This window comes from Linepithema humile, chromosome 5 (genome assembly GCF_040581485.1).
Source record: "Linepithema humile isolate Giens D197 chromosome 5, Lhum_UNIL_v1.0, whole genome shotgun sequence".
NCBI classification, from domain to species: domain Eukaryota; kingdom Metazoa; phylum Arthropoda; class Insecta; order Hymenoptera; family Formicidae; genus Linepithema; species Linepithema humile.
The window spans coordinates 15,345,810-15,370,543 of NC_090132.1; the positions used below are offsets into that span (position 1 = coordinate 15,345,810).

General features: G+C 43.0%; 1 protein-coding gene and 1 long non-coding RNA gene across 7 annotated transcripts in view; one reads left to right on the top strand and one right to left on the bottom strand.

The window, feature by feature from the left end:
- Positions 1-2,587, bottom strand: part of LOC105667286 (uncharacterized) — a 137,243-nt gene extending 134,656 nt beyond the window's left edge. For all 4 annotated transcript variants that reach the window (XR_010890276.1, XR_010890277.1, XR_010890275.1 and 1 more), the window contains exon 1: positions 2,106-2,587. This is a non-coding gene — a long non-coding RNA (uncharacterized lncRNA). The remainder of the gene's footprint in view (positions 1-2,105) is intronic.
- On the top strand, positions 791-23,720 carry Hr39 (Nuclear hormone receptor FTZ-F1 beta). 3 transcript variants are annotated; one of them, XM_067355210.1, is made up of 7 exons: positions 791-1,564; positions 15,505-16,024; positions 16,362-16,786; positions 17,288-17,632; positions 18,212-19,822; positions 20,035-20,325; positions 20,478-23,720. In XM_067355210.1, exons 2-6 carry the CDS (start codon positions 15,679-15,681, stop codon positions 20,299-20,301), a joined length of 2,994 nt encoding a protein of 997 aa, XP_067211311.1. In that variant the 5' UTR covers positions 791-1,564; positions 15,505-15,678; the 3' UTR covers positions 20,302-20,325; positions 20,478-23,720. The 3 variants fall into 3 exon arrangements, with proteins under 3 accessions (XP_067211311.1, XP_067211312.1, XP_067211313.1); XM_067355211.1 differs by lacking the exon at positions 791-1,564 and adding an exon at positions 12,639-13,867; XM_067355212.1 differs by lacking the exon at positions 791-1,564 and adding an exon at positions 13,902-14,465.
- Positions 23,721-24,734: the final 1,014 nt, after the last annotated feature.

Consider the following 24,734-nt stretch of genomic DNA (forward strand, 5'->3'; position numbering starts at 1 on the left):
ATAATAATTTATAAAGAAGAAACTCTTGGATGCAACTTTTTATCTTCGAAATAAAATATTTTACGATGCACTAGATACAATTCTCCTCATTTTTCAAAAAATAAAAAAGAAGAAAGTAACAAATCAGGTTTCGCAGTTGCTTTTTAAATAGCATACAGCAATTTTAATGTTGATACTCTGCGACTAGAGTGTAATAATCTTCTCTTTTTACGCAGAGATATAAAAAATTTACAAAGTGTGTAAAAAGTTGAGATTTTGCAATGATGATTGTTTGCGTACGGTAAACATTAATGTCGCATGCGCCAAGTAATTACGAAACATACTTCATCTCGGAAGTTGCGTTATCATTTATCGTACGTGCGATTATCGATACGACATTAGAGTTTATCGCGAACACGAGATCGCGTTATCGCGAAAACCTTCCATTTTTAAACGCGATTATTACGCGGAATGTACACACGTCAGTTCCCGACTGACATTCCAGCGCAAGAGCTCCACAAGCCGTGCAACCACGTAAACCGGCCAGCCGCTGTGTCAGCAGGCGAACGGCGCAGCGGAGCGACGTCGGCGCGTCGCGCCGCGTCGAACCTCTCGGCGGCGTCGGGACACGATCGTCTCGGCGGTGTCGGCATCGAGCGACGGTGTACTGTACTATCGGCATTGGCTTCGCGGCGCACGGTCACCGCGAGACGAAGAGGGAGACACGCACACTTACGGGGGTGCGAGCAGGAAGCGAGGAGAAAGAGAAAGAGAGGGAGAATGAGACAGAGACGCAGGTACGAGGGCCACACACGGAAGGTTCGCCGCGAGAGCGAGACAAAAGGCGGGAGAGAGTGAGAGAGAGAGAGAGAGGAGGAGAGATAGCCGAGCGCGAACTCGTGGTGCGCGGAGGTGCCACCAGCCGGAGACGGAGAGTCGAAGGTGGCCCGTGCCTGTGGCTACCCGTGACCGCTCGTGGCTCCGTTGTAACTCGTCGTCGCTGTGTGGCAACGTGACGCGAAGGTGCGTGTGCGCGCGCGCCCCCTCCCTCCCCCCCGCCCCCCCGGGTTCGTTCGCCCCCTCGTCCTGCTTGCCTTGTCGAGTGCACGGCCGACACGCCGCGTCCACCGGGAGCAGGAGTGCCGAAGGTGCTCTACCGCCGTCTCTCTTTTTCTCGCTCCTTTCGCTCCTTCTCTCACTCTCCGCTCCTTTTCTTTCTCTCTCTCTCACTCACTCACTCACTCACTCACTCACTCGCTCGCTCACTCTCTTTCCTCGTACTCTTTTTCTCTTTCTCGCCCGTACACGCGAGTGTGATCGGTGTAGTGCGACCAGTGCGACGTGATACGTTCTCGCTCGCGGATCGCCCTTCGCTGTGCTCGCGCGATAGGATAGGTGTCTCGCCACGGTGCCGCGCGTAACGTCATCGTGCAAAAGACTGTCAGAAGTGCCTTATTGCTTCTTTCGCGAGTCTGGTTCGTGCGATACGACACGTTTCGCCGTTCAACGGGGGATCTCGAGCGAAGAAAGAAGAAAAACAGAGAGAGAGAGAGAGAGAGCATCGCAACGCGTTCGGCAAGCGGAGGTAAGAGAGCTTCCCGCGTCCCGGAAAGCGACGGTAACGTACATTAGGAATCCATTCGCCGTGCAGGCTCGAGAGCACGGACGTGCGGAGGTTATGTTTCCCGATGACCCCTCGGATTCTCCCCCCCTCGCGTCCCCGACGTTACTCCTTTCTTCCCCTTCTTCCGTGCGGCCGCCCTCTCCTGTCTCCCCCCCCCCCTCCTCCTGCCGACCCCTCTCCGCCACTCTTTCCCTCTGCGTCCTTCTCGCTCTCTTCCCTTCGCCTTCCTCTCCGCTCTCTCGCTTACTTTGTTCCCCCCTTTCTCCCGCCCGCTTTTGCGTTCTTTTTCGCGTAGACGTCGGAGCGGCGCGATCCAAAGTTTCGAGATCCCGCGGCTCGAGCGATCGGATGACGCACCTGGCAGCGATTTTCATCCGGTTGCTCCGACTTTTAATCAGATTCCTCTCTCTCGCCTTTCGTCTTTCTCTTACACGCGAGCGTGCATGCCGAGGGTTTGTTGCACACACACACACACACACACATATATATATGTGATATTTACATCTCTCATTTTTTTCTCCGCACGTCCTACGTCCTTTCCGCGACAGTCAGTTTCGCAATCTCTCGATACGCGTTTCACGGACTGTCAGCTGTCAGCCGCCATGGCTATGCCACCTGTCCGAAACTTAAATGCGCGCGCGTGCGTGCAGCACGCGCTGTCTCTCTCTCTCTCTCCGTTCCCTCGCTCGCTCTTTTTCTCTCTTCCCTCGCTCCTCTCCGCTCCACTCTATATTACACGCTCCTCCCCTCCTTCGTTTCTTGTTCGACTCTCCGGGCGTTAAACCGCACGACTTTGCGAGTAGTTTTCTTCGCTGGAGTTCTCTCTGGCTGACGCATGATTCTTCGGCGAGAAAGATGCGCGACCAGGAACGATTAGGCGATCGGGGCACCCGAATAGAAAAGGCTTGTTGATATTTCGGTGCGCAGGCTTTCTGGCATGACAGCGCGACCGGCCTTGAGCCCCTCCCTCCCCTCTTCCACGTGGCCCCCCCCCCTCCGACACGCTCCTCCACCGTATATCCCTACTACAGGCACACTACACGATACTCTATGGACCAGTGATGCTCAATACGCGACACTGATGTTTCATCAAGTTTCTTTGAAAAGATTATCCAATTTAATCTGTCATGTGCTTTTTTTTATGAAATTATGTAAGCTCAATCTTTCATCTCAGTTTCAGCTTAATAGAAGCTTATTTCACCGCTATGTATTATTGGTTTATAAATTAACTTGTGTATTAATTAATCCGCGATTATTTTGCGAATTGTACGATGATAATTTACGCATTGTTTAAATACATGCGATGCATAGAAACAATACACAGAAGTATACTACGAGGTATTCTAAGAATAGTGAGCAGCGCGCGCCAGCGCGTATATCTAAACTTGCGTGTAAGTAAACATTTTAATGTCTTTTCATATCGCACATTTAGCAGCCTTGATGAGATTGCGCTCATTATTTCGCCGAGTGAATGAAATTCAAACTCTGAACATCGAGACGTGAGTTTCTTCGAAAAATTGGAATGTGCGTTTGAAAAATCGCGCATCTGATTAATTTTATGCATAAAATATACAAAAAAAAAAAAGGGATCGCAGAATGTTTAAGGAGTCACAACATACGTCCGTCGCTTTTGCTTGCGGAAAAAGCATCGCCGAATTCGCGCGAGAGGTCCGTCAGCAAAATTCGATCCATTCATACTGACACAGCGTGCATACCTATTAGTTTAATTAAAGATAACGCGAGTGTGTTCGTAATCCGCAAGATTTACGGATTAGGAAGATGAAAGAGATGAAAGGAGACGCGCCACGTCTCGGACGGGGCATCACTGCTCCTTACGAATCGCGAGTCCCCCTCGCGTTCTTCTCCCTTTTTCTCTCTCCCTCTTTCTTCTTTCTTCCCGGATCCCGATCCCGATCTCGTCTCATCGCGACGCGTCTCTGTTCGGGCCCACCTCTCCTTTCTCTTGCAGCGCGCGCGCGCGCGCGCTCGCGCTCGCACGAACGCGAAATCGCCGCCGAATCGTCGAGCGGGCGTTTCTCAAGGTAGAAGAGTAAGTGACCGAGAGCGCGAGGAGTCGTGAGCGCGTTAGGAGTCGCGGGCTCGGATCTCGTCGGAGTTCGACGGAGCGATTGAAGGAGCCGCGAAGGAAGGATCAGGAGGGGAGAGGAGGGAATGCGCGAGATGATGGGAGCGGGGCGGCGGGAGGAGAGCAGGAGGCGAGAACTCGCTCGCTTGTCCGCTCGGCTCACGGCGTGGAGAAAATGAAACGGGAACGAATGAACGGACGGGCGTTAGCCTGTAGCGGTATACAAACGTGTACGATCGCACGGTACCAGAGCAATCGCGACAATGGTATCGGCGGTACTATTCGCGGTACGCGACGGACGACCCGGCCCTCGCGGCCTGTCCTCTTGTCTCGGATGGACCCCGAGACCGAGCTCTCTTCTACCTTGACGGCTCCACCTACGTTGCGCGTAGCGGTAGATTACTCTGCGCAGCATACTCGCCTTTCGCTTTGCCGTATGCTGTATTCCCGATATACAGGGTGTCCCGGAATTTTCTGAATTTTGTTCGACTCGAATTAATCGAATGTGCAGTTACTGGGAAACTTTTTTTAATCGCTTCTTTCCCGAAATTGTCACTGAAATATTTATTTTTTCGATCGCGCAGCTAATTGCCCGTGCAATCGTTTTGAAAGTAATCGTTATTTGTGCAATAGATCTCATTGAATCCGTTGATCTTAATTGAAATTTATCGATTATCGATTTCTCAATCCCGTTTATGCGCAGCGTGTGAGTGAAGCCCTTGTTAAGTTGTCGCGTACGTCGCTGCGTTTGCAAAGTATGATAGAGTGAATCGCGCTGACGTCCTTCGACGGAAAAAGAAACGGCACGGTTGATTAGATTAAGCGTTGCAACGTGCATCTTGCGTCCACGTATTACGGTACGATACGTCGGATTTGCGCGGCTCGGCGTTTCGGAACACCGCGCCGCGCCGCGCCGGTGCGAGTGAAACGGCGAAAGTCCGCGCGTTGCACCCTCGTTTGACCGCTGTTTTTTCCGTGCCGCCGGAATGATACGAAAGGTCACGGAACGCTTAGAAGAACTTTCTCTGCGTTTGGTGGTCGTTAGACTCGCGTGCCAAGTAAAACTATATTTACCTCCTCCGTCAACACGTTGTGCATAACGCGTTCTTTTCTTTCCGGTTTTAAGCGAAGGATCAATTCGATCCGCTTATCTACGCAAGTAAAATATTTCACAACGAACGGCGATTTCGTGATATGCAAAGTATTTCTCTAGAATCTTCATCAAAAACTCGAGAAATATATATTTCTTGAGGAATTTCCGAGACTGGTTTTTCCTTGTCAAAAATTGTGTAGATATCTAGTATCAGAATTGATAAGTTGTGATAAGTAGAATCCTAAAAATAAAATCGTGCTGCGGAGTTTCATATTTTAATTAATTCCATATTTACTAATAAAAATTTAATGTGAACTTTTCTATTGACGTGACATTAAAAATTAACAGTCGCAACGTGCTACAACTCTCTCGGTGAAATATTTCTGCTAAAGAAAGTAATTGTTAATTCCAAAGAGACTTCCGTGCGCACGAAACACCTTGTACATAATTTATCGAAATGACATAAGTCTTTAAATATTGATTCATCATTGGTAATCATTGGTGATCATTAATATGTCAATACAACTTTACGATATTACATTTCCCCCGGTAAAAATAAATAGCGATTACGTAGCGGTTTACAAATCCAAAGGCTTACATAAGGAACAACATCACTCGTTACAGCTGACGTGAAAAGAAATCGGGAATACTCTCGCATAGCTGCACGCCCGCGTTCGTGCAATGAAAAATCACCTGTGCGTTGCCAGTTTAATAAATTAGTTCCCGAGAAATCACTATGCGCCTAATGCTGTGTAAATGTTTAGAGAATATCGAATTGTCTCCGTATATTATAATTCCCGCTTAAATATGATATTATTATACAATTTCGTGATGGAAAAATTATTTTTATCTAAATATTATACATTCAAACTTTATTTTCCAACGTGAAAATCGGAATGAAATAATGTATTGGATTAAGTTAGAAATCGAGGGACATTTTCTGATTAATACATAAGGAAAAAATTCATTTCGAGTTGGCACGAGAATGGCATAAATTCCGTTAGTGCGAAAGTTCGAACGTTCACGAGAATGAAACTTCGATAATTCGTAAACTTCGCGACCGTCTAATTGTGGAGCTGTGAACGTCCATCACGGTATTCACTCTGGCACGTATCCCCTGCAGCGGCATGTGGGCAAAAGTTTACGGTGGTGACGGCGACGGCGACAACGGGTCTATCCGCTCGCGAGCGTGTCTCCCCGGGTAATCGTTACTCCAGATTGCGCAAGCACCTTCGGCCACGATCTTATCGTGTCGACTGCAGTGTACATTGCACGTGCATATACGTGCACGCACTTATACACTCGTCACGTACACTCTCGCACACGCGGTATCAGTGTGCAGCCAGCGCGCGCGCGCGCCGGACACACACACATAAATATTAGATATTCGCATATTCCGTGTGCGCGCATTTGTGTCTATGCGCGCTAGGAGGAAAAAAATAGCACCGTGTGAATGTGTGAAGGGCGGTGAGGAACGAGGTATGCGCTGGAAACTCCCTGGATCCTTGAAACAACGCGGATAGGCCTAGCGCAACTTATGAATATTGATGAACCTTTCTCGACGCAACGACCGAACCGCACCTCGATCGCTTGTCTCCACTCGAGAACGATCATCCCTCCCTTCAATCCGTTCCGTTTGTCACTTCTTCGAGACGCGAGAGATACCCCCCTTCGCGGGGTAATCGACTGATTAGCCTCCGCCGCACGCGCTATCACGGTTGCTCGGTTTCCGACGAGCAGGAACGCGGCGTTTTGCCTATGCGAAAGTTAAATTACGAAATAGTTGGGATAAGTGAAGTGTAAAATGCAGAAGTCTATTGACACCGGCTATCTTGTTTCCTATTTGATTTTATGAATTAATTTATATTTGCATGCAATAGCAATGCACTCGGCGTTGCGAGCCGAGTCACGCAATGCTAATTATGAAATCCCTAATAGCGAAATGTCATACTAAGATTTATCGCCGCGCGGCGAAATAAAATTCCCATAATTGAGATGAAAGGAGCAAATTGCGCAGGAAATGCCTCCGTAAAATCTCGGCGTATCTCATTACTGAATTCCGAAGAAAGCGTAAGATGAGATTTGCAAACTGCTGAACGCTAAAACGTCGCGCGTTTATCTGCCGCTCTCGGGTCTTTTCTCGTACAACGCGGTTTCGCGTTTTAATGAATTTACGCTTCAGCACGACGTAACGCGAGCGACCTTATTCCCTCGCGACGTCAGGGAAGCAGGGGGAGAGGGGGGGAGGGTAATATTAAACGAATGACGCGAGACAATCCGCCGTATCGCGCGCGTAAAGCCCGAGGCCTTCCCACGCGTGGTCATACCTCGCCTGGAAAATGCTTTGAGCCAAGGCTCTCGTCTCCGGAATCACCTTAGCAACTGTATATATACGATCGACGTCTTGCGCTCGTCTTGCGCTGCAAAGGTCGTCGGTTGCAAAACGCGCGCGAAACGAGACAGCTGGATATGTTCGATGGAATATCGCGGCGCGACGCGACGCGACGCGACGCGACGTACGCGAGGCCGTATAATTTTTCCTCGCGCGTTTCTGCGTACGCGGGAAAAAGGGAGAGTCCGTGTCCCCCCCGCAGGAATCGCACACCGATGGATACCGGTTTTGGAATTGCTCTGCTTCCAGCTAGCGACGTGGAAGTTTCTTACGGGGTCCCGCGTTGCCGCTGCATTCTCCAAACATACACGCTGGACGCGTTGCGTCACATTAATTATGCCATACGTTAGGGATCGAGAGAAATTTCGGGTATTGCCAAATCAAGAATGTTGCAACTACTACCGGCCACTTTTAGGGGGGAGAAAAAGTATTTTTCAAACGTATCCTTCAACTGTATTCATTGCACCGCGACTGCTGCTGCATTTTTTGTAAAGAAAAGTGTTAAAACGGACTACTTAATATTTGATGTTAATAATTAATAATTTGCAACTATTTCTAGGCGAGAAAGTATTTTGGAAAAATGTCTCTTAACTTTGACAATTTATCACAACTGATACTGCATTCTTTAAAAAAAAATCAAAACAGATTATTCAATCTTAATGACAAGTAAAATATTCTTATTTCATAGTTTTTTAATAGTTCATAATTTACATTTTTTTTGGATAATTTATGAAATTCTGTATGTAAAATATTTTTTTATGACAGTTCGTTCTGTTAAATATTGATAAAGTTAGGAGCTAACTGCGTGTTTTTTCAATGACTTCATTCGTGCTACGCTGCTACATTCGTACGATCTTCTGTTCACTGTCGCATTCGGTATGTCATTCTTTCGGTAACGGAGACTGGAGTATAGCCAACAACCTAATACGAACGGACGTAGCGATTTCATCTGACTGTGTATCTTAATCACAGCTGCATACAGATAATTTCTACTCTTGGACATATGAATTAAACGCAAGAATTCTAGCACGTCATTAATCCAAGTCATTGACAATTTTACTTTCGTTAAACAGTTTCACCCAGTTACGTACTTTTATATGCTTGAAGATTTATTACATGAATAAAAATTAATTTTTATGCTGCTAATAAAAAGTTATTTTCGAAATACGAAAGAATCAATTTGCATTTGCCGGCAAAGGATACTTTTGAATATGTATTATTAAAACTATTTTGACACAGTATTTTTGAACAGATTGTAAATTATGTAAAATTGTATCAGTCTTGCATGTCGTTCGACAGTTCGTATTTTATTTTCAACGCTGTCAAGGAATTTTTGTCACGGGAATCTCTCTGAAAATCGTGCCTGAATTAAAATCACGTTTGCATTTCTTGCAAATCACTTTACGTGAACAAAGTCCCCTTCAAGGAGATTCGGATTTTCCTCAAACACCCGGATGCTCGGCTATCGATTACCACCGGTTCCGAGGTGTGTGTCGGTCGTTGTCGCGCCGCAATGGAGGCAGCGCGAGGCGGTAGCCGCGCGAGTGTGAACCGGTTTTTGACGTTGCCTCAAAAATGCCCCTCCGCCGGCAATAATAATTTTAATCGACACCCAGACCGCGCTCTCCCGGCTGTCCCTCTCGCGTACGCGCTCTCACGCTCTCGCGCGTACGTATGTTCGCGAGATGTCGAAGATATGCGCCCGCGGAACCCCGACCGGGCCTCGCTTGACAAGGCACACACGTTCTGGCCCGGGTGAAAGGAAAACGCGCACCTACTATCCTCGGCTTCGGGCGATGGAAGGAGAAGGATTTCGCGGCGAGCGAGGGTCCCCGCGTCGGTCGACGGCGCGATCGCAGGGGACACACGCGGAGTTTTCGCAGGAAACCGCTACGATTCGAATACGTAAATGGCTGAGCGGCAGCGCTAAGTAGCGATGTAATGATGATGTAAAGCGTAATTCTCCGGGCTCTTAATGCAGTCGCGAAAAGGTCAGGTCAGGCCGGGTTACTCTCGTCAAAAAACTTGCGACGATAATGCTAAAATGTGACCTTTAAGGATTCTACGCTGCTGATATTATGAAGCTAAAGATATTCGAGTACATTTTTACACACGGAGAAAATTTTATATTAACTTTTAACGCAATCTCAAATCACGTTTTATTTTTTTTTTTTTTTTATTATCGGTGGACCACAATGATATTTTAAGATATATTATAGTATAACATAGTAAAATTTCAAGTTTCGGTATAATAATTTTTGATACAACATTTTCTCCACGTAAAAAATATTTTATTATTAGAATAAACTCTTTAAATTTAAATTTGTTCCATGCCATGAAAAAAATAATACGAAGAAATGTTTTGGAAATCATATATTATGACCAATCTGCCAAATTATTGCGTGGTCCTCTTTCGATTTTAATTTAAAATTTAATTAAATTTGAAGCTAATTTATAGAAAAAATCTTTATATTAATCTAGATTTTGTGTGATACTTACAGATATTAAAAGTATTTGTAAATCATAATATAAAGATCAAGGATATAAAAAGTGAGAAGAGATTTTTCTTTATTTTAAGTAATATTTTTCTGTTACGAGTTATTCTGCGGAGCTATAAAATACCTGGAGAAGGCGCGGATTACCTCCGGAATGATCGTACTCAGTCGCAATAGACGTCGGCGACTATCGCGTTAAGGCTTTAAGAAATGGAATGGCGAGAACGCTATGCATGTTATGGTCGAGGAAAACCACTCCAGTTCGAAATACCGTTTTATTTCGTGCGCAACGCACTCGCACCGGATTCACACGATCGGCTATCCCTCGCTATTGAATAAGAAATGAGTCTTATAGAAATAGTCCGTTTGATCGATATTACACACAAAAAAAAACGCTATCGAGAAAATACTTGGAATAACGCTTGCGTAATCTACTAATGACTTTTATATTTTCAAGTTGTTTGACATTTTTATGCTCCTAATTGGTTCCTTTCGTAATCGCTTATCTCCAAAAATATGATTAGTCAGTGGAATTCGATATTCTCCCTCTTCCTATCTTTTTGTCGCTTTCCAAATTTTTGTTTACATTATCGTAAACATTTCGAAAGTAATTAGTAAAACATGTATTAAGAATGTTACGATAATATGCGATATATACATATTTTACGATGACAAATATGATTGACGCCCACTTTCATAATACTAAATCTTCAGCTTAATATTTGCCATTTGATGTATGAATTTCTTTAACTTTAAATTTAGCATTAATCCCATAAAATATACGAATCTTTAACCATAAGATTAAGATTGCAAGATGATTCAAGTTTTTTATCTTTTCTTATTTAATATATTATAAATTTGTTATATTTTCTTTAGCTAGATTTAGATATATTTTTCATTGTGATAAAATGTGTGGGTTATAATTCTTCAATTTCAACCAATCTAAGATCAAACGTCCCCTAAGAAACAAGCGGAGCGTAAGATGAACCCCGTTCGACGACCAGCCGCAAAAATTGCTCGATAGTCCGAGGACTAAGACGCGCGCGGGCAATCACGATTCTGACATACCAACTCGTTGCACGCGAACGTTACACTTGGCCGGCGCGTTTCCTCATCGGGGACGGGAAGGTCTAACGTAATACACTTATACACAGGGGCGAGACAAATGCGGCGGCGCGGAGCGTCGCGTCGCGTCGCGTCGCGTCTTTCACGGTCATTCTGTGGGGCTGCCGATCGGGGACTCTGTTCGCGACCCGCTTAAAATAGAGCCGCCGTATACTCGGTAGGTCGTCGATCCCTCTTCCGCGTCACCTGCCATGCTGCCTGCTGCAACGCGTGTCAAGATACGAGGAAGCCGCGTGTGCATCGCGCGCGACCACTGTCGCGCCGTGCCCGCCCGTCCGCCCGCCCTGCTTGCCGATGTCAAGAAACGGCACCGATCGAACGGTCATTGACTAAAGGCTTCGATGGGAAATAACCTATGCCCGTTATTATAGACGCGCCTCTCCGCAAGAATACTGCGTCATTGGGAAAAGACAACTTCGACATGTTGCGTGAGACGTTGATGAGCGATTTCGATGTATTTATGTATAAAAATGCAAATTTGTGAACTTTGACTAGCAATGATGTATTTTTTCGAGCTTATTATCGATTTTTTTGTTATATCACTTAGATTGAAAAGAAAACGTCTTTTGCAATACTTTTAAATAGCAAACTTTTCATTAGAAAGTTATTACTTGCCTCTGTGTCGATAAACTATGAAGTCGGAATCATTAATCAGCAATTAATAGAAGAAATGGTGCAAATATAAGACAACTTTTTCTTGATATATGTTTCACTCCCTGATAGGAAATAAGCGACAAGAATAGATTTAATAAAAACTCAAATAAGTTAACCAGGAACCTTTGTTATGAAAGTTACAAAAAATTTGTAGACTTGTAAACATTTTACAAAAAGTTTCAATAGACATTTCTGAAAAGATGGTCTAAATATCGGTGGCCCTTATTTGGATCCTTATTTGAGCCCATAGAACTCTAATCTACAATCACGATTGATATTTGACGCTAGTTTGAAAGATTGCGCAATGAAAGTTATCTGGAATTATTAGACATTTTGTTTGTAAAAAAACACTGTATTTTTATCAGCGTAGCATTCTTCGGTAGAACGGGCTATCGTTTCGTGTTTGATAAAACCCGATCGCGTTATCGTGACTCGGAGGACAGTGCTTTGTTCGCAAGCCTGCTATGTCAGACAAAACGGATATCATACGGCTGAGTAAAACGAGAAGATCTCACGGACAACTTGCACATTTTATAATGAGCTTGTTGCTGATTCGCTGCAAAAAAGGGATAACGTGCAAACGTGCAGGGCGGAAAATCGGCTTATGAAGAACGCACGTAGGTGTTAGCCAAAGCGGATTTCGTTAACTGCATTATCGTCCTCTTCCGTGACTCATTTTTATTTCCTGTGGATATTTTTATCGCGATCCTAATAAATAACACGAATTAGAAATATATAAAAAGGATACAAAACGTATCTAAATTATGTGAAATGTTTATTTCTATCAGTCGCGAGTATTTTTGTCGAGTGAAAAAAGTGCCGCGGGAATGTATCGCGTATAACCCCCCCCCCCCCCTCCTTCCCGTTCGTCGCCGATTTGAATAAATAAAAGCGTTTATCTTAACGGTAGTGATTACGATGTTGCGCGTTACCGCTATATGTTACATCTAAAAGCGTCGTAATAATTGCCGATGGTATACTTGTCTCCCCGCATTGTCTCTCGAACAACGGTACAACAAACAAGGCCTACAAACGACGCCAACGTACAAAAGACGTCGAAGCGGCACTCCGCGCTGCGGCTTGGCCGCGGTGCCGGCGGTCGTGCCTACCTGTCGAAGCGGCGGCGAGCCGGGCCGGCGTTTTTCTCGGCTCTCTCGGCGAGCCGACGCTTCCTCCGACCGTCCTTACGCGATGTCACTGACCCGAGTCTGTATCTCGATGCACAAGAATAAGAAAGAGCAGGAGGAGAAAGAGGCGGCGGCGGCGGCGGAGAAGAAGAAGAAGGAGGAGGGGGGAAGAGGAGGCGGCACGAGATTCCATCGTCGTAGTCATCGTTTGTCGTCACCCACGGTTAGCCGCCGCCGCCGCCGCCGCCGCCGCCGCCTGGTCGCCACCGACGACGGTTGCGATCATGCGACAGCGGTGGCGGCGGCAGTCGAAGAAGAGCGCAATAGCGTTGCACCGGTGCAACGATAGCGTGAGGCCGGCGGCCCGTGGCCCGGCTCTGCTCCGGTCCGGCCCGGTCCGGTTCGACTCGTCGAGAGGCGGAGCGGAGCGACGCGGCGCGACCGCGACTTAGTGGGGAGAGAAGACCTTGAGCCGCGTCACGTGACCCCGAAGGTGCATAGGAGCCGGGTAGGGCGGTCGCGGAGGGCCTTGAACTTACCGCCGACATCGTCGAAGCCGGCCGCCGTAACTATCGCGCGCGCGTGTACGCTCGCGTTCTCGAGTGGAGGAGCCTGGCTGCTACTCTAGGAAGAGAAACCCTGAGACGCGTCGCGACGACGCGCTGCTCGCCGCGCGGTACACCGCGAACGATCATTTCTTTCTCTCCGTCTCGCCTTATCTTCCACGTTATGAAAACAAAAAAGAAATGGAAAAAAAGAATGAAAAAAAAAAGGGGGAAGGAGAGAGCGGAGCGTGTGCTCTTGCGTGCTCTCGCACTCACGGCGCTGTACGCTCGTTTCCGAAAACGTAGACCGGCTATGCCGGTATGCGACCTGCACTCGCGCCCGCGAGGGACTACCTGCCGCTACGCCCGAAGGTGGGCAGCGGCGTGGCGCGGGTGCCAGGACGACACTCTGCGGTATCGCGCGGCGAGAGACCGTACACCGGGTCCCCCGATATGCCCGACCGCTCGGCCGCTCACTCGTCTCCTCGTCCTGCTCGCGGCTAACGCTGCCGCTGCGCTTACTCCTCGCACCGAGGTGCGTCCCGCCGGGCTTCGCGATAACTAGTCCGGCAAAATTGCACCGAGAGTACGGTTATCGCGTTACTTGGTGCGTGGTAGTCGTGCACTTCTATATGTGAACAAGATTTCCGCGGTGGCTCGTTTTAATGCTCATTGTTGGAGTTTATAGCGACGTTCTCCGATATGCGTGCTGTATCTTCTACGACGAGGAAGAAAGGAGATTTTTTTGTACGAAATTTGCCGCTCCGCGATTCAAGAGAAATTAATATGAATCATTGTGAAGAAAAGTTTTCATAATATTTCGCTTATTTTTATGGAAATTGTAATATTTTTGTTGTTCTTCAAAGCTTGTATTTTGTACCCAAAGAATTGAATTGAATTCAACAGCGAGATATCGTTTCGAAATTAAATTTTCGTAAATAAACATCCTTGGTGGATCTGAAATTTTCAAGACCTTATCGAAACAATAAAGATTGTGAATTGAAAAGCGAGAAGAAAAAGTGTCTAGTCAAATATTCATGAAAGAAAAATCGATTTCCGATTCAAGTTTCTGTTGACAAAAGCCAATAGAATACTCTGTACAAGAACAAAATTGATTTGAGATAAATTGCGAAAAAACAAAACTGCTTCTCCCGTGGATGTGTCAACGATTCGCAGTGTTTCTTTCATATACGTTTCTTGTGAATAGCATGCAAGTTCTTTGTATATCGCGTATACGTGAGTCGCGTGAATTATTTTAATTATCCGAGTGTTTTACGCTTCAGAGCGTGTGACCTAGATGAACGATCTTGCGCAGTTCGGAAAGGGATTGATAGAGAACTTAAAGGTACCTTTTCATGCTGACGCTCGACGCTCAATTTCGGCGTTAGAAGACATCACGTGACTAAAAATAACGAATCATTGCAGCGATTTTTGATCACATGATGTCTTTTGACGCTGAAATTGAGCGTCGAGCGTCAGCATGAAAAGGTACCTTAAGAGTTAAAGTAGTTTAACAAAGTCGTTTCAGCAGTTGCGTGTTCTGTTCGAACGATCATAAATTCCGATCACAAGCGATTATCGAAGGAGAATACAAAATTGCGACGTGTGCTATTAGGTTGATCTTTGTTTTTCAATGACAGGTCACTTCTTTCAAGTGTGTAACGCCAGCGTTTGTCCCGCATGCGTTCGCACCATGTGCGGGCGTGAGTGAACGCGTGCGTTTCCGCGCGAAGGTCGTTCGACGGTTCCGCGGGACCGGAAGTGGGCCGGCCTTGCGGCACGGCCATCGGTGTGACCTTGTGAAAGAGAAGGAGAGAAAGAGAGAGAGAGAGAAACGTGACTGTGTGTCAGCGTTCGCAAGATCGCGTCTAATCGTGCGACTAGATTTTCGGCAAACGATCGTGCGAGCGGCTCGCCAATACTTAGTAGTTTCTCAACCGAAGAAGCTAAAGGAGCTAAAAGGAGTTCTATATCCGAAACCGTATTATTGAATAAACTGTGATTATTGCACAACTACGATGGAAATTACATATTATAATTTATAATTAGATCTCGAATTAAATTCCTATTTCAATTTTTCAATTAAATTTTAAAGAAATTTTACTGAAACAAATAGATTGCTTTAAAAGTCCATCAAATACCAAGTAAAATTAATGAAATATTGTTACTTTCACAGATAATTTATAGATAAATAAATGTAACAGTAAAATAAAATATACTTCGTTAATTTTACTTGACAATTTTTTGCATCGGATTAATTAATAATTTGTGTGTGTGTGCGTGTGCGTGTATGAGTGACTTATTTTCCAGCGCGCGTCTAAAATACTAATAGAAAAGGCGCTACGTGATAAAATATTAATTGTATTTGTTTTTTTTGCTTCTAGCGATACCGAGAGCGAAGCGAGCGTAAGATCGAGGCCGATCGTGCGCAACCATAGTTCTCAATAATTCACCGAGACGACAATAAGAGAGTCCCCGGTAAGGATGCTGTACGCTTTTGCGGAGACCGAGAGACCGCGAGTCGTATCACGAGTCCGTAGCAGCGTGGCCAGCTGAGAATGTCTGAGCAAAACGGGCCCAGCGAGGGCCCAGGGCCAGGGCCCGGCACGGATTCAGGCTGGTGGTCGCCCACGCAGACTTGGAAATCGTCGGCGGCCGCTTCGTCGTCGACTTCGTCGACTTCCACTTCAGCGGCAGGTTCCGCGTCCGTCTCCGTTTCCTGCGCCGCGTCGAGCTCGTCCTCGACGAGCTCGTCCACCTCGACTAATTCGCCCGCAACGCCCTGTTGCCCCTCGTCCTGCATCGGCGTGTCTTGCACAATGAGCCCGAGCCGTTCCACGGAGACGGGGAAAAATGTGTCGGTCACCACTATTAATGTACCGCCCAATCAAGAAATGCACGATGGTAATTAGCTCGATTTTCCGTAAGTTTTCTTTAACGCAGCAAAACGTTCACGACCGTTCCAGCGTGAAATGATCCCTTTCTAACATAATATTAATAGCCGTATAAATACCGTTGATTAATATCAATAGAGCAATTTTCAGTCTGCCACGTAAATTTCGTTAGCGTATTAAAATCGATAATATTAAGTGCATTTGTGTGGAGGAAATTTTATGGAATATCTATTTACAAGTATTTTCGTATTGTTGAAATCAGATTATAAAAAAAAATTACTCTTCTTTTCTCAAAACGCTAAAGTTCACAATGTCTTGGGCTGCATATAATGCGATTACGATTTTAGGCAAAGGAATATGTAAATATCTCGGAGGACAGAACGGCGTAACGGTGTCGGTGGTATCGACCTCGGTGCTGGGATGCGGAAACACGAATGCCGTCCCAACGAGCGGAATCTGCACGAACGCGGGGCCGCATAGTATCGGTATCGGAATCGGCGGCATCCTCGCCGCGAACGCGGCCGACATCGATGACCCCGAGGATAGTGACGGCGAGATTAGCAAGATTGACTTCAGAGGTGTCAATCTGCGCTCGAAAAAGAAACGCGACGTGTCGGGTAACCAGAATGGCGATAAGATCGGCGACGGAGACGCAAACGGCGACGGCGCTGGATGCTGCGATGATAATTCGCAGCAACAACCCGAGAGACCTATGTCGTGGGAGGGGGAATTATCGGACCAAGAAATGTCTTCCAATACAATTACTAACCAGGTTGGATTATATTAACATCACCGATTAAGATATCGAGCCTTGCCGATAATATATACTCAATGACATAATAAATATGTATCAATTTACTTCTGTGTATCAGTGAAAACTTGGAATTCATTAGAAGCAGCAAAATTTGCACAGAAAGAAGGTGGGAAAAAATGGTAGAAGTAAAAAAATTAAATATAAATATTTATTTTTCGAGCACTTTTGTACGCAGATTATTCAGAAGAATCTTTTTATGCAAAAAAATATATAATTTCATTTTAAAAAGTGCAATTGCACTTTTCTAGCGCACCGTTACACTTGCACCGTTGCATCAATAGACCATTTTTTTGCCTCTACCATTTTTTTCTATCTTCAACAGAACAAGCTAGAACAGCTAGAACTCGGTCCAATTCCGCGGACCACCCTATATATTAGATTATATATATATATAGATTATATATATGTATGTTTCAATTAATTTGACTTTGGAACGATGACTAATTGATTTAATTGTAGGATCATAACGAAGAAACGTCTATGGAAGGCGTCCAGGTATGCAGTACGAGTCCTGGACCCATGGAGCAGAAGTTTCCGATTAAATCCGGGCCGGATTTTCGATCTAGCCCGGGCTTCACAATAGGATCCTTTCACGACGCCGGATTATCTATGACGCACAACCAACAATTGCAACAACAGCAGCAGCAACAACGCGGTATCGAAAACCTCGAGCAGACACAACAGAGTGATCTACCGCTTCTCGTAGGCAAGCTTCTTGGCGGATACAACAATTCCACGCCTAATCATAGTCCTGTTTTAAATCCGCGACATCATCTAACTAAACACAGTCATACTAGATCACAGGTGAGCTAATGTAATCATATCACGCTAATCATTGAATTATTATATTGTCATGTTTTCCTGTATACATAATGTGGCTGATAAGTTCCAAGAGTTTGAAGCGATAAAAAATATTATAACAAGATTTTATTGTAAATAATGTTTGATGTAATCTGTACGACATTCAACATATTCGATAAGATGACGGTGCTTGAAAAGCGTTTTAGAAATCTTTTTTTTTTATTAACTATGCTGGTTTGATCATCCTCAACATTCTCTTTTTTTACAAGCAATTTAATTTTAGGAAACAAAAAATAGTCAGAGAAAATCTGATCCATATCTAATTTATTTTTTGTTTCCAAAATTCAGATATCTAAAAGAAAAGTGATTTAAGAATATAATTAGTAAATTTGACGAAGATATAAAATTAAAAATTTCAGCTTGCACCAAGTATGTTGAACGTCGTGGGAGAATTATATGTAGAACATTAAAAGCAATAAAATTATAATTCTTTGATGTTTTTTTTTATCAACTCAATTCTGATATTTTTGAGCCACATATTCGCGTGTACTCAGATATACTTAAACTTTCAAACTCTCGCAGGTACCGTCACCCGATTCCGCTATTCATTCCGCGTATAGCGTCTTCAGCTCACCGACACAGAGCCCGCACGCAGCACGGCACTCCGCCCTAGGAGCAGGCAGTCCGATACCCTCCTCGTCGTTATCCCTCTCTCGGCACAGCTTCAACAATTCGACCTCCTCGCTATCCCTGTCGCTGTCGCATTCGCTTTCGAGGAACAACTCCGATGCTTCCAGTAGCTGCTACAGCTACGGCTCGCTTAGCCCGCCTACGCATTCACCCGTCCAGCAGCCGAGACATCCGCATTCGCACTCGCAGCACCATCAGCATCAAGTGGCGCAAGGTAGTCCGCTGCACCTTCCGGCCTCGTCCGCCGTCGCGGCGCACCATTACTCGTCCTCTTCCGTGCCAGGCGCGGAACTGTCGCCGGACGGCCATCCCGTCGTGGAGGATCAGGAGGACTGCAGAATACCTTCGGCGCCGTCGGGCATCTCCACCAGGCAGCAGCTGATAAACAGTCCCTGTCCGATTTGCGGCGACAAGATAAGCGGCTTCCACTACGGCATCTTCTCGTGCGAGTCGTGCAAGGGATTTTTCAAGCGCACCGTCCAGAATCGTAAGAACTATGTGTGCCTTAGAGGCGCATGCTGTCCGGTCACCGTCGCCACGAGGAAGAAGTGTCCGGCCTGTCGCTTCGAAAAGTGCCTGAACATGGGTATGAAGCTCGAGGCGATTCGAGAGGATCGTACGAGGGGCGGTAGGAGCACTTATCAGTGCACCTATACGGTGCCGAATATCGTCGGCAGTCCCGCCGGCGGTATGACGGGCGAGAAACTGACGGCGGGCAACTGCAGTCCGGCGCCGGCCGGCAGCGAGCACCATTACTCCGTCAGATATCACTCGAATCACTCTCACAAGATGCAGGTGGTGCCTCAGCTTCTGCAAGACATCATGGACGTGGAGCACCTCTGGCATTACAACGACAACGATCGGATTAGCGGCAGCGGCGTGGCGGCCGGAAATGCCGGTAACATCAGCGACAGTATGCTGTTCGGCGGACCCGTGAGCGGCCCGGCGCTTGGCGGTGGCGGAACCACGGCTGGCGCCGGGAATAACGGCGGCGCGGTCGAGTGTTCCTCGAACGATTCTAGCAACGCTGATACCAACAACAGAAGGGGAGAGTCGGCGAGTCCCGCCGGCACGACGTCCACAGGACCGTCCGACCAGCGTTCCACGAACGGCAACACCACGAATAACGGGAATTCTCAAATTGCCAGCAATTCTAACGGCAATCCCACGCAACATCCCGACTTCCTGTCTAATTTGTGCAACATCGCGGATCATCGACTCTACAAGATTGTCAAGTGGTGCAAAAGTCTGCCGTTGTTCAAGAATATTTCGATCGACGATCAAATTTGTTTGCTGATCAACTCCTGGTGCGAGCTGCTGCTCTTCTCCTGCTGCTTTCGCAGCATGAGCACTCCCGGTGAGATAAGGGTGTCTCTCGGCAAGTCGATTACCTTGGATCAAGCGAGGCAGCTTGGCCTAGCGACTTGCATCGAGAGGATGCTCGCTTTCACCAACAATCTGCGAAGACTAAGAGTAGACCAATACGAATACGTTGCAATGAAGGTAATTAACTTTTAAAAAATTCTAATTCCGCATGTGTATTTAGCAGTGTTTCTTTATATTAAAATGAATTTTTTAGATAAATGTAATCGAAGTAAGTGTGCAAAATATGTTGAGTAAAGATAAAAATATAATCAAACTAATTTTCCAGTTTCTACCTTAGTGTCACTGATAATAATATTAATTCTCGTTTTTTTTTTTTTGGAAATAAACAGGTGATCGTGCTGTTGACATCTGACACGAGCGAACTAAAAGAGCCAGAAAAAGTGAGAGCTTCTCAAGAAAAAGCTCTTCAAGCACTGCAACAATATACAATCGCGAAATACCCAGAAATGCCTGCCAAATTTGGCGAATTATTGTTGAGAATTCCGGATCTTCAAAGAACGTGTCAAGCGGGAAAAGAATTGCTGAGTGCAAAACGCGCCGAGGGAGAAGGCAGCTCGTTTAACCTTCTAATGGAACTGTTGAGAGGAGATCACTGAATTATCAACGTAGTGAACTATGCCGTAAGTGTAATAATAAATGAAACTAATATGCAATTAGAGGAAGAAAGTTGAGTTGCTTTCTAAATAACCGCTAATCCACTACCGATCACTCGTATTGATTATGTATCGTACAAAATTGTAATCAGACCTTTCTCTCTCTCTCTCTTTTGCAGATTCCACGCTTATAGAATCCATAAGCTTAGGGAATCGGATATAATAAATAATCGCAGAGTAAGAAAGATTAGAAGAAGAGGAAATGGCAGTTGTAAAATCCATAGCGACTTAGTACTTGGTGAGGGGACTGCATTCTTCATAATTAGGACGCATTAACCAGATAAAGATGAAAGGAACCTTTTATTTTACACCGGGATGCTTCCATACAGGTCGTGCGTGCGTTCGCATTCCTGTTTTGAAAGAAACGAATTTCGAAACGGCCTACAGTATGCCGGATTAATATTTGGTATATATGTAGATGTGCTAATGAGACTGAAAATATAATTGACGGAGACACGCAGAGCATTTACTTTTACAATGATAAGAGCGTTGTATAAATACGGAGATGGTATCAAATGGCATCAAAATGATAAATTTCATTAAGCGGATGTAGTCTATTCGAGCGTGAGTTCTTTACAATAGCGGACGTGAATCTATAGATAGAGTTGACCTCTAATTAACGATTATAATAGAACAACCAGTATTGCGTATCGTTCTGCGTTTACTTAAGAACAGAGCATAGCCATGCCTTATATATTCCGGTTATGAAAGTGTACTTAAAACTTAACACATCAATCGACCAATTATCTACTTATAGCAGTTAATCATGGAGTAATTAGTTAATATGCTTAGTTAGTATATCGTCCATGGAATACGTGGTTTTTTTTTATCGATCACACAAAATACATCTTTTATTCTCTTTATATATTTTAACAGCTTGCCAAAAGTTTTAGTTGGCATAAGTATCGCAGAAATTTCTGAGACCAGCAATACGTATAGCTGCTATCTTTTCTATAAATATGGTTTTTAAGCAGGAATCGGCTAACACTGCTTATTTGTAAAAAAAATTTCTATTAAGTATTATCAAAAAATAAAAATTTAAACAACAAATTATATATTATATACGTGTAGATAAATATTTATATATATATATATATATATATATATATATATATATATATATATATATATTGTTTCGCACATATTATAATTTAATTTGGAGTGATTTGAGAGTTATTGTTTTGCGTTTCAATACTGTTAAATATTGTCTTTAAAAATTGACAACAAAGTTTTATTAAGAATTTAGTAAAATTTTATGCTAGTACTAATAAAAGAGCTTTTATTAATCATGATTATAAAATCATAAAATTCTTGATCTTAATGTATTTGCCGATCATGCAATCATTGCAATATTTTATGATTTCTTCAAATATGATATAAGTCATTAATCAATGACTATTATTTGAATATAAAAATCTCTTTTATAATAGAATAATATCAAAAATATGATACCTTTTAAATCAATACAATTCATTATTTCTTACGTTTCTTAAATTAAAAAATAAGGCTATTTCTTTGAAGGAAATGCATTATGAATATTGTTCAAAAGATGCAGTTATAAGCTTGCGTGTAAAACTGACAAATTGATCTCTGCTGTTGGTACTTCAAATGAGACTGTCTTATAGCATATTGTTTTTTTTTTTTTTTTTTTTTTTTTTTTTTTTTGCTTATTGTTTTTCTTTTTTGTTTGTTGACGATATTCTACGAAGGAAATGAGGGACATTTAAAAATTTAAAATTATTACTGATTCGCAATACTTAATATAAACATAATTTATAAGAACCGTCTTCCCATATTTCTATCAATTTTAATAGAAAGTAACTTATTATCCTCCCGATATATATGCGCACACATATCATTGCTGAACGATTTCTTTTAACATTTATAACATTGCAATTGCTGATAATAATCTGTACATATTGTTATGCACAATAATAGCGATAATGCAACAAAAGAAAATTGGCCAATATTTTGCACGATTCATTATCAAATAAATATTGAATCGATACATTAAAAGATTTCAAAGCAGATGCTTGATTTATATGTTTGATTATACTTATAAAAACTCGACGAAAGTAATGCTGTAAATATAAAGAGAAAGAATCATATTTTGTTGTGACGAAAGAATGCAGAATACGTGAAAAATGTGGGGAGCGGGAAAAAGAGAGATTGCGTGAACAAATGAGAGAGAAGATACGCGAGAATGATAGCATATTTGTAATAAAGCATATAAAAGTCGACTTAAGCGGAATAGTATGAAAGTAGAATTACAAGAAGATAAATATTTGCCTGTTAAAAAATGACTATTCTATGTTTATGTTTGATTAAAGCTATTTCTACATACTTTAATGAGATACTTCTGCTGTAGCTCAGTGATAATTGTCCTTATTTGTGTGTATCTGCGTATGTGTGTGAGGATGTCGTGTGTGTATGCTTGTGTGATACGCGACAAAAAGCCTTGCTTAATTCTTCGTGTGCGAGAGAAGTTAGCTGTAGAGACACTCTTAATCAACACAATTCAGTTCTACTTTCTTTTTAAAAAAAAAACAAAATCACTACTCAATTTGTGGCTATAGTCTTCCGTTTCTCCGATCATGTGTATCGCGAGTGAGGGTGTTCGCGTTCATTATTACGATAATATTTGAGAAAAATCTTTTTGCCAATCATGACAATATTCGGGGGAAGCTGTGTAAAAAATGAATCGGATTATACGATATATGAAGAGCTTAAATACGACAGACTGCAATGACAATTATATAAATATATAAATATATATACAGTTATAAGAGAGAAGGTTGTAAGTATAACGACGAGAGAGTAACACCGGACATAAGGGCCAAACAACAGTGTAATATTAAACAGATCGTATCCTAGAGATAATATTATGGATACTCAACACGTATAGTATTTCTTATTGATATATTATATATTATTAGATACACGAAGAGAGAGAAATTTTATAGGGAAAACGAAAGACATCGACAAAGTTTCACCCACCCATCCATCAACTAGTTCAGCAGTTTCGAAAATTGCGTATTTTTTATCCCGATATTGTAAAAAGTAATCACGACCGTGCGTTTCTATGTAAACATAAATTATCATATGCTAAACGTTGATCTCAATTGCGCGATTATGTGAAACGTATTCGGCACCAACAATTTTACACAATTTTTAGATAGCAGACTACTGATCTAGTTGAGCCGCAAAGAAAAGACAAGTAGCGCCTGACATATGTTACTGCTGAGAATATTTCGTTCCCGAAATAGAAAAATAGCTATTCACACAGACACAATTAGAAAGTAGTTTTATACATACAACACGAATTATCAGTACGAAATAAAAAAACTTTTTACAAAACTAAATATATTTGTTTCATTCAATTACTCCGGATTCCAATCATTTTATTCCTTTATCCTGATTAATATTGGATATAGAAATGTAAAGATTTACTGCTTATTAACCTGATTATTTATTGCTTGCTAATATCAAATTCTCAACGACGATATTAAAAATATTTTTGAGTAATAAAAATGTGAAAAATGATATCGATGCAGCTAATTATGAAATGTGCACATAAATATAATTATAAGTATATCAATTGCATTTTTGTATTGCAAGAAAATAGTGACGTAAAATTTATAAAAAAAATTTTTATCGATGCCAGGCATTCCAGAAGCAAATAATCGATCGAAATCGTAATAAGCGTATGGTATTTCATGCGTTGCAATAAACATTGATAATTTTTCGCAAGATTCATGCTTAAACAGTAACAAGTTCGCGATTTGAATTCGCTTTTCGTGGTTGATTGCAATTCAAAATCTATTAAAAAGTGTTAGAGCAATTTATGAAGTATTGAAACAATTGAAAAAAGTAACGAAATAAATTATTTTCGACATATTTGATATTAAAAATGGTCGAAACAACAAATTACAATAATCGGCATATTAATTACAAAACAAAAATATGTACATACCTGGTGATGACTCGTTATACACCTGCTGCATCTTGGTGTCCTTTGTATTCTTTTGATTTCTTTTGGTAAGAAGACGCAAAGTAACCTTTGTGAACCTTAAAACCCGATTGTTTAAAAGAAATTATTTTTTAATACAGAAAGGTAGTGTTATTATTTTGTTTATAATTGTTTAGAGTAACAATAATTTCATTTGTGGTTTAATAATAAAAAGAAATACAGCTATTTGAAAAAATAATTGTCACTTGACTATAAATTAAAACAAATCTGCTAATACTTTGATTTAGAATCGTTTGTAGTTGTTTGCACTAATTTTGTTCTCGTTTGTAGTTGCACCATTTAAAAATTACGATTATTTTTACAATTATAATTTTTAAACGGTGCAACTCACTACAAACAATTACAA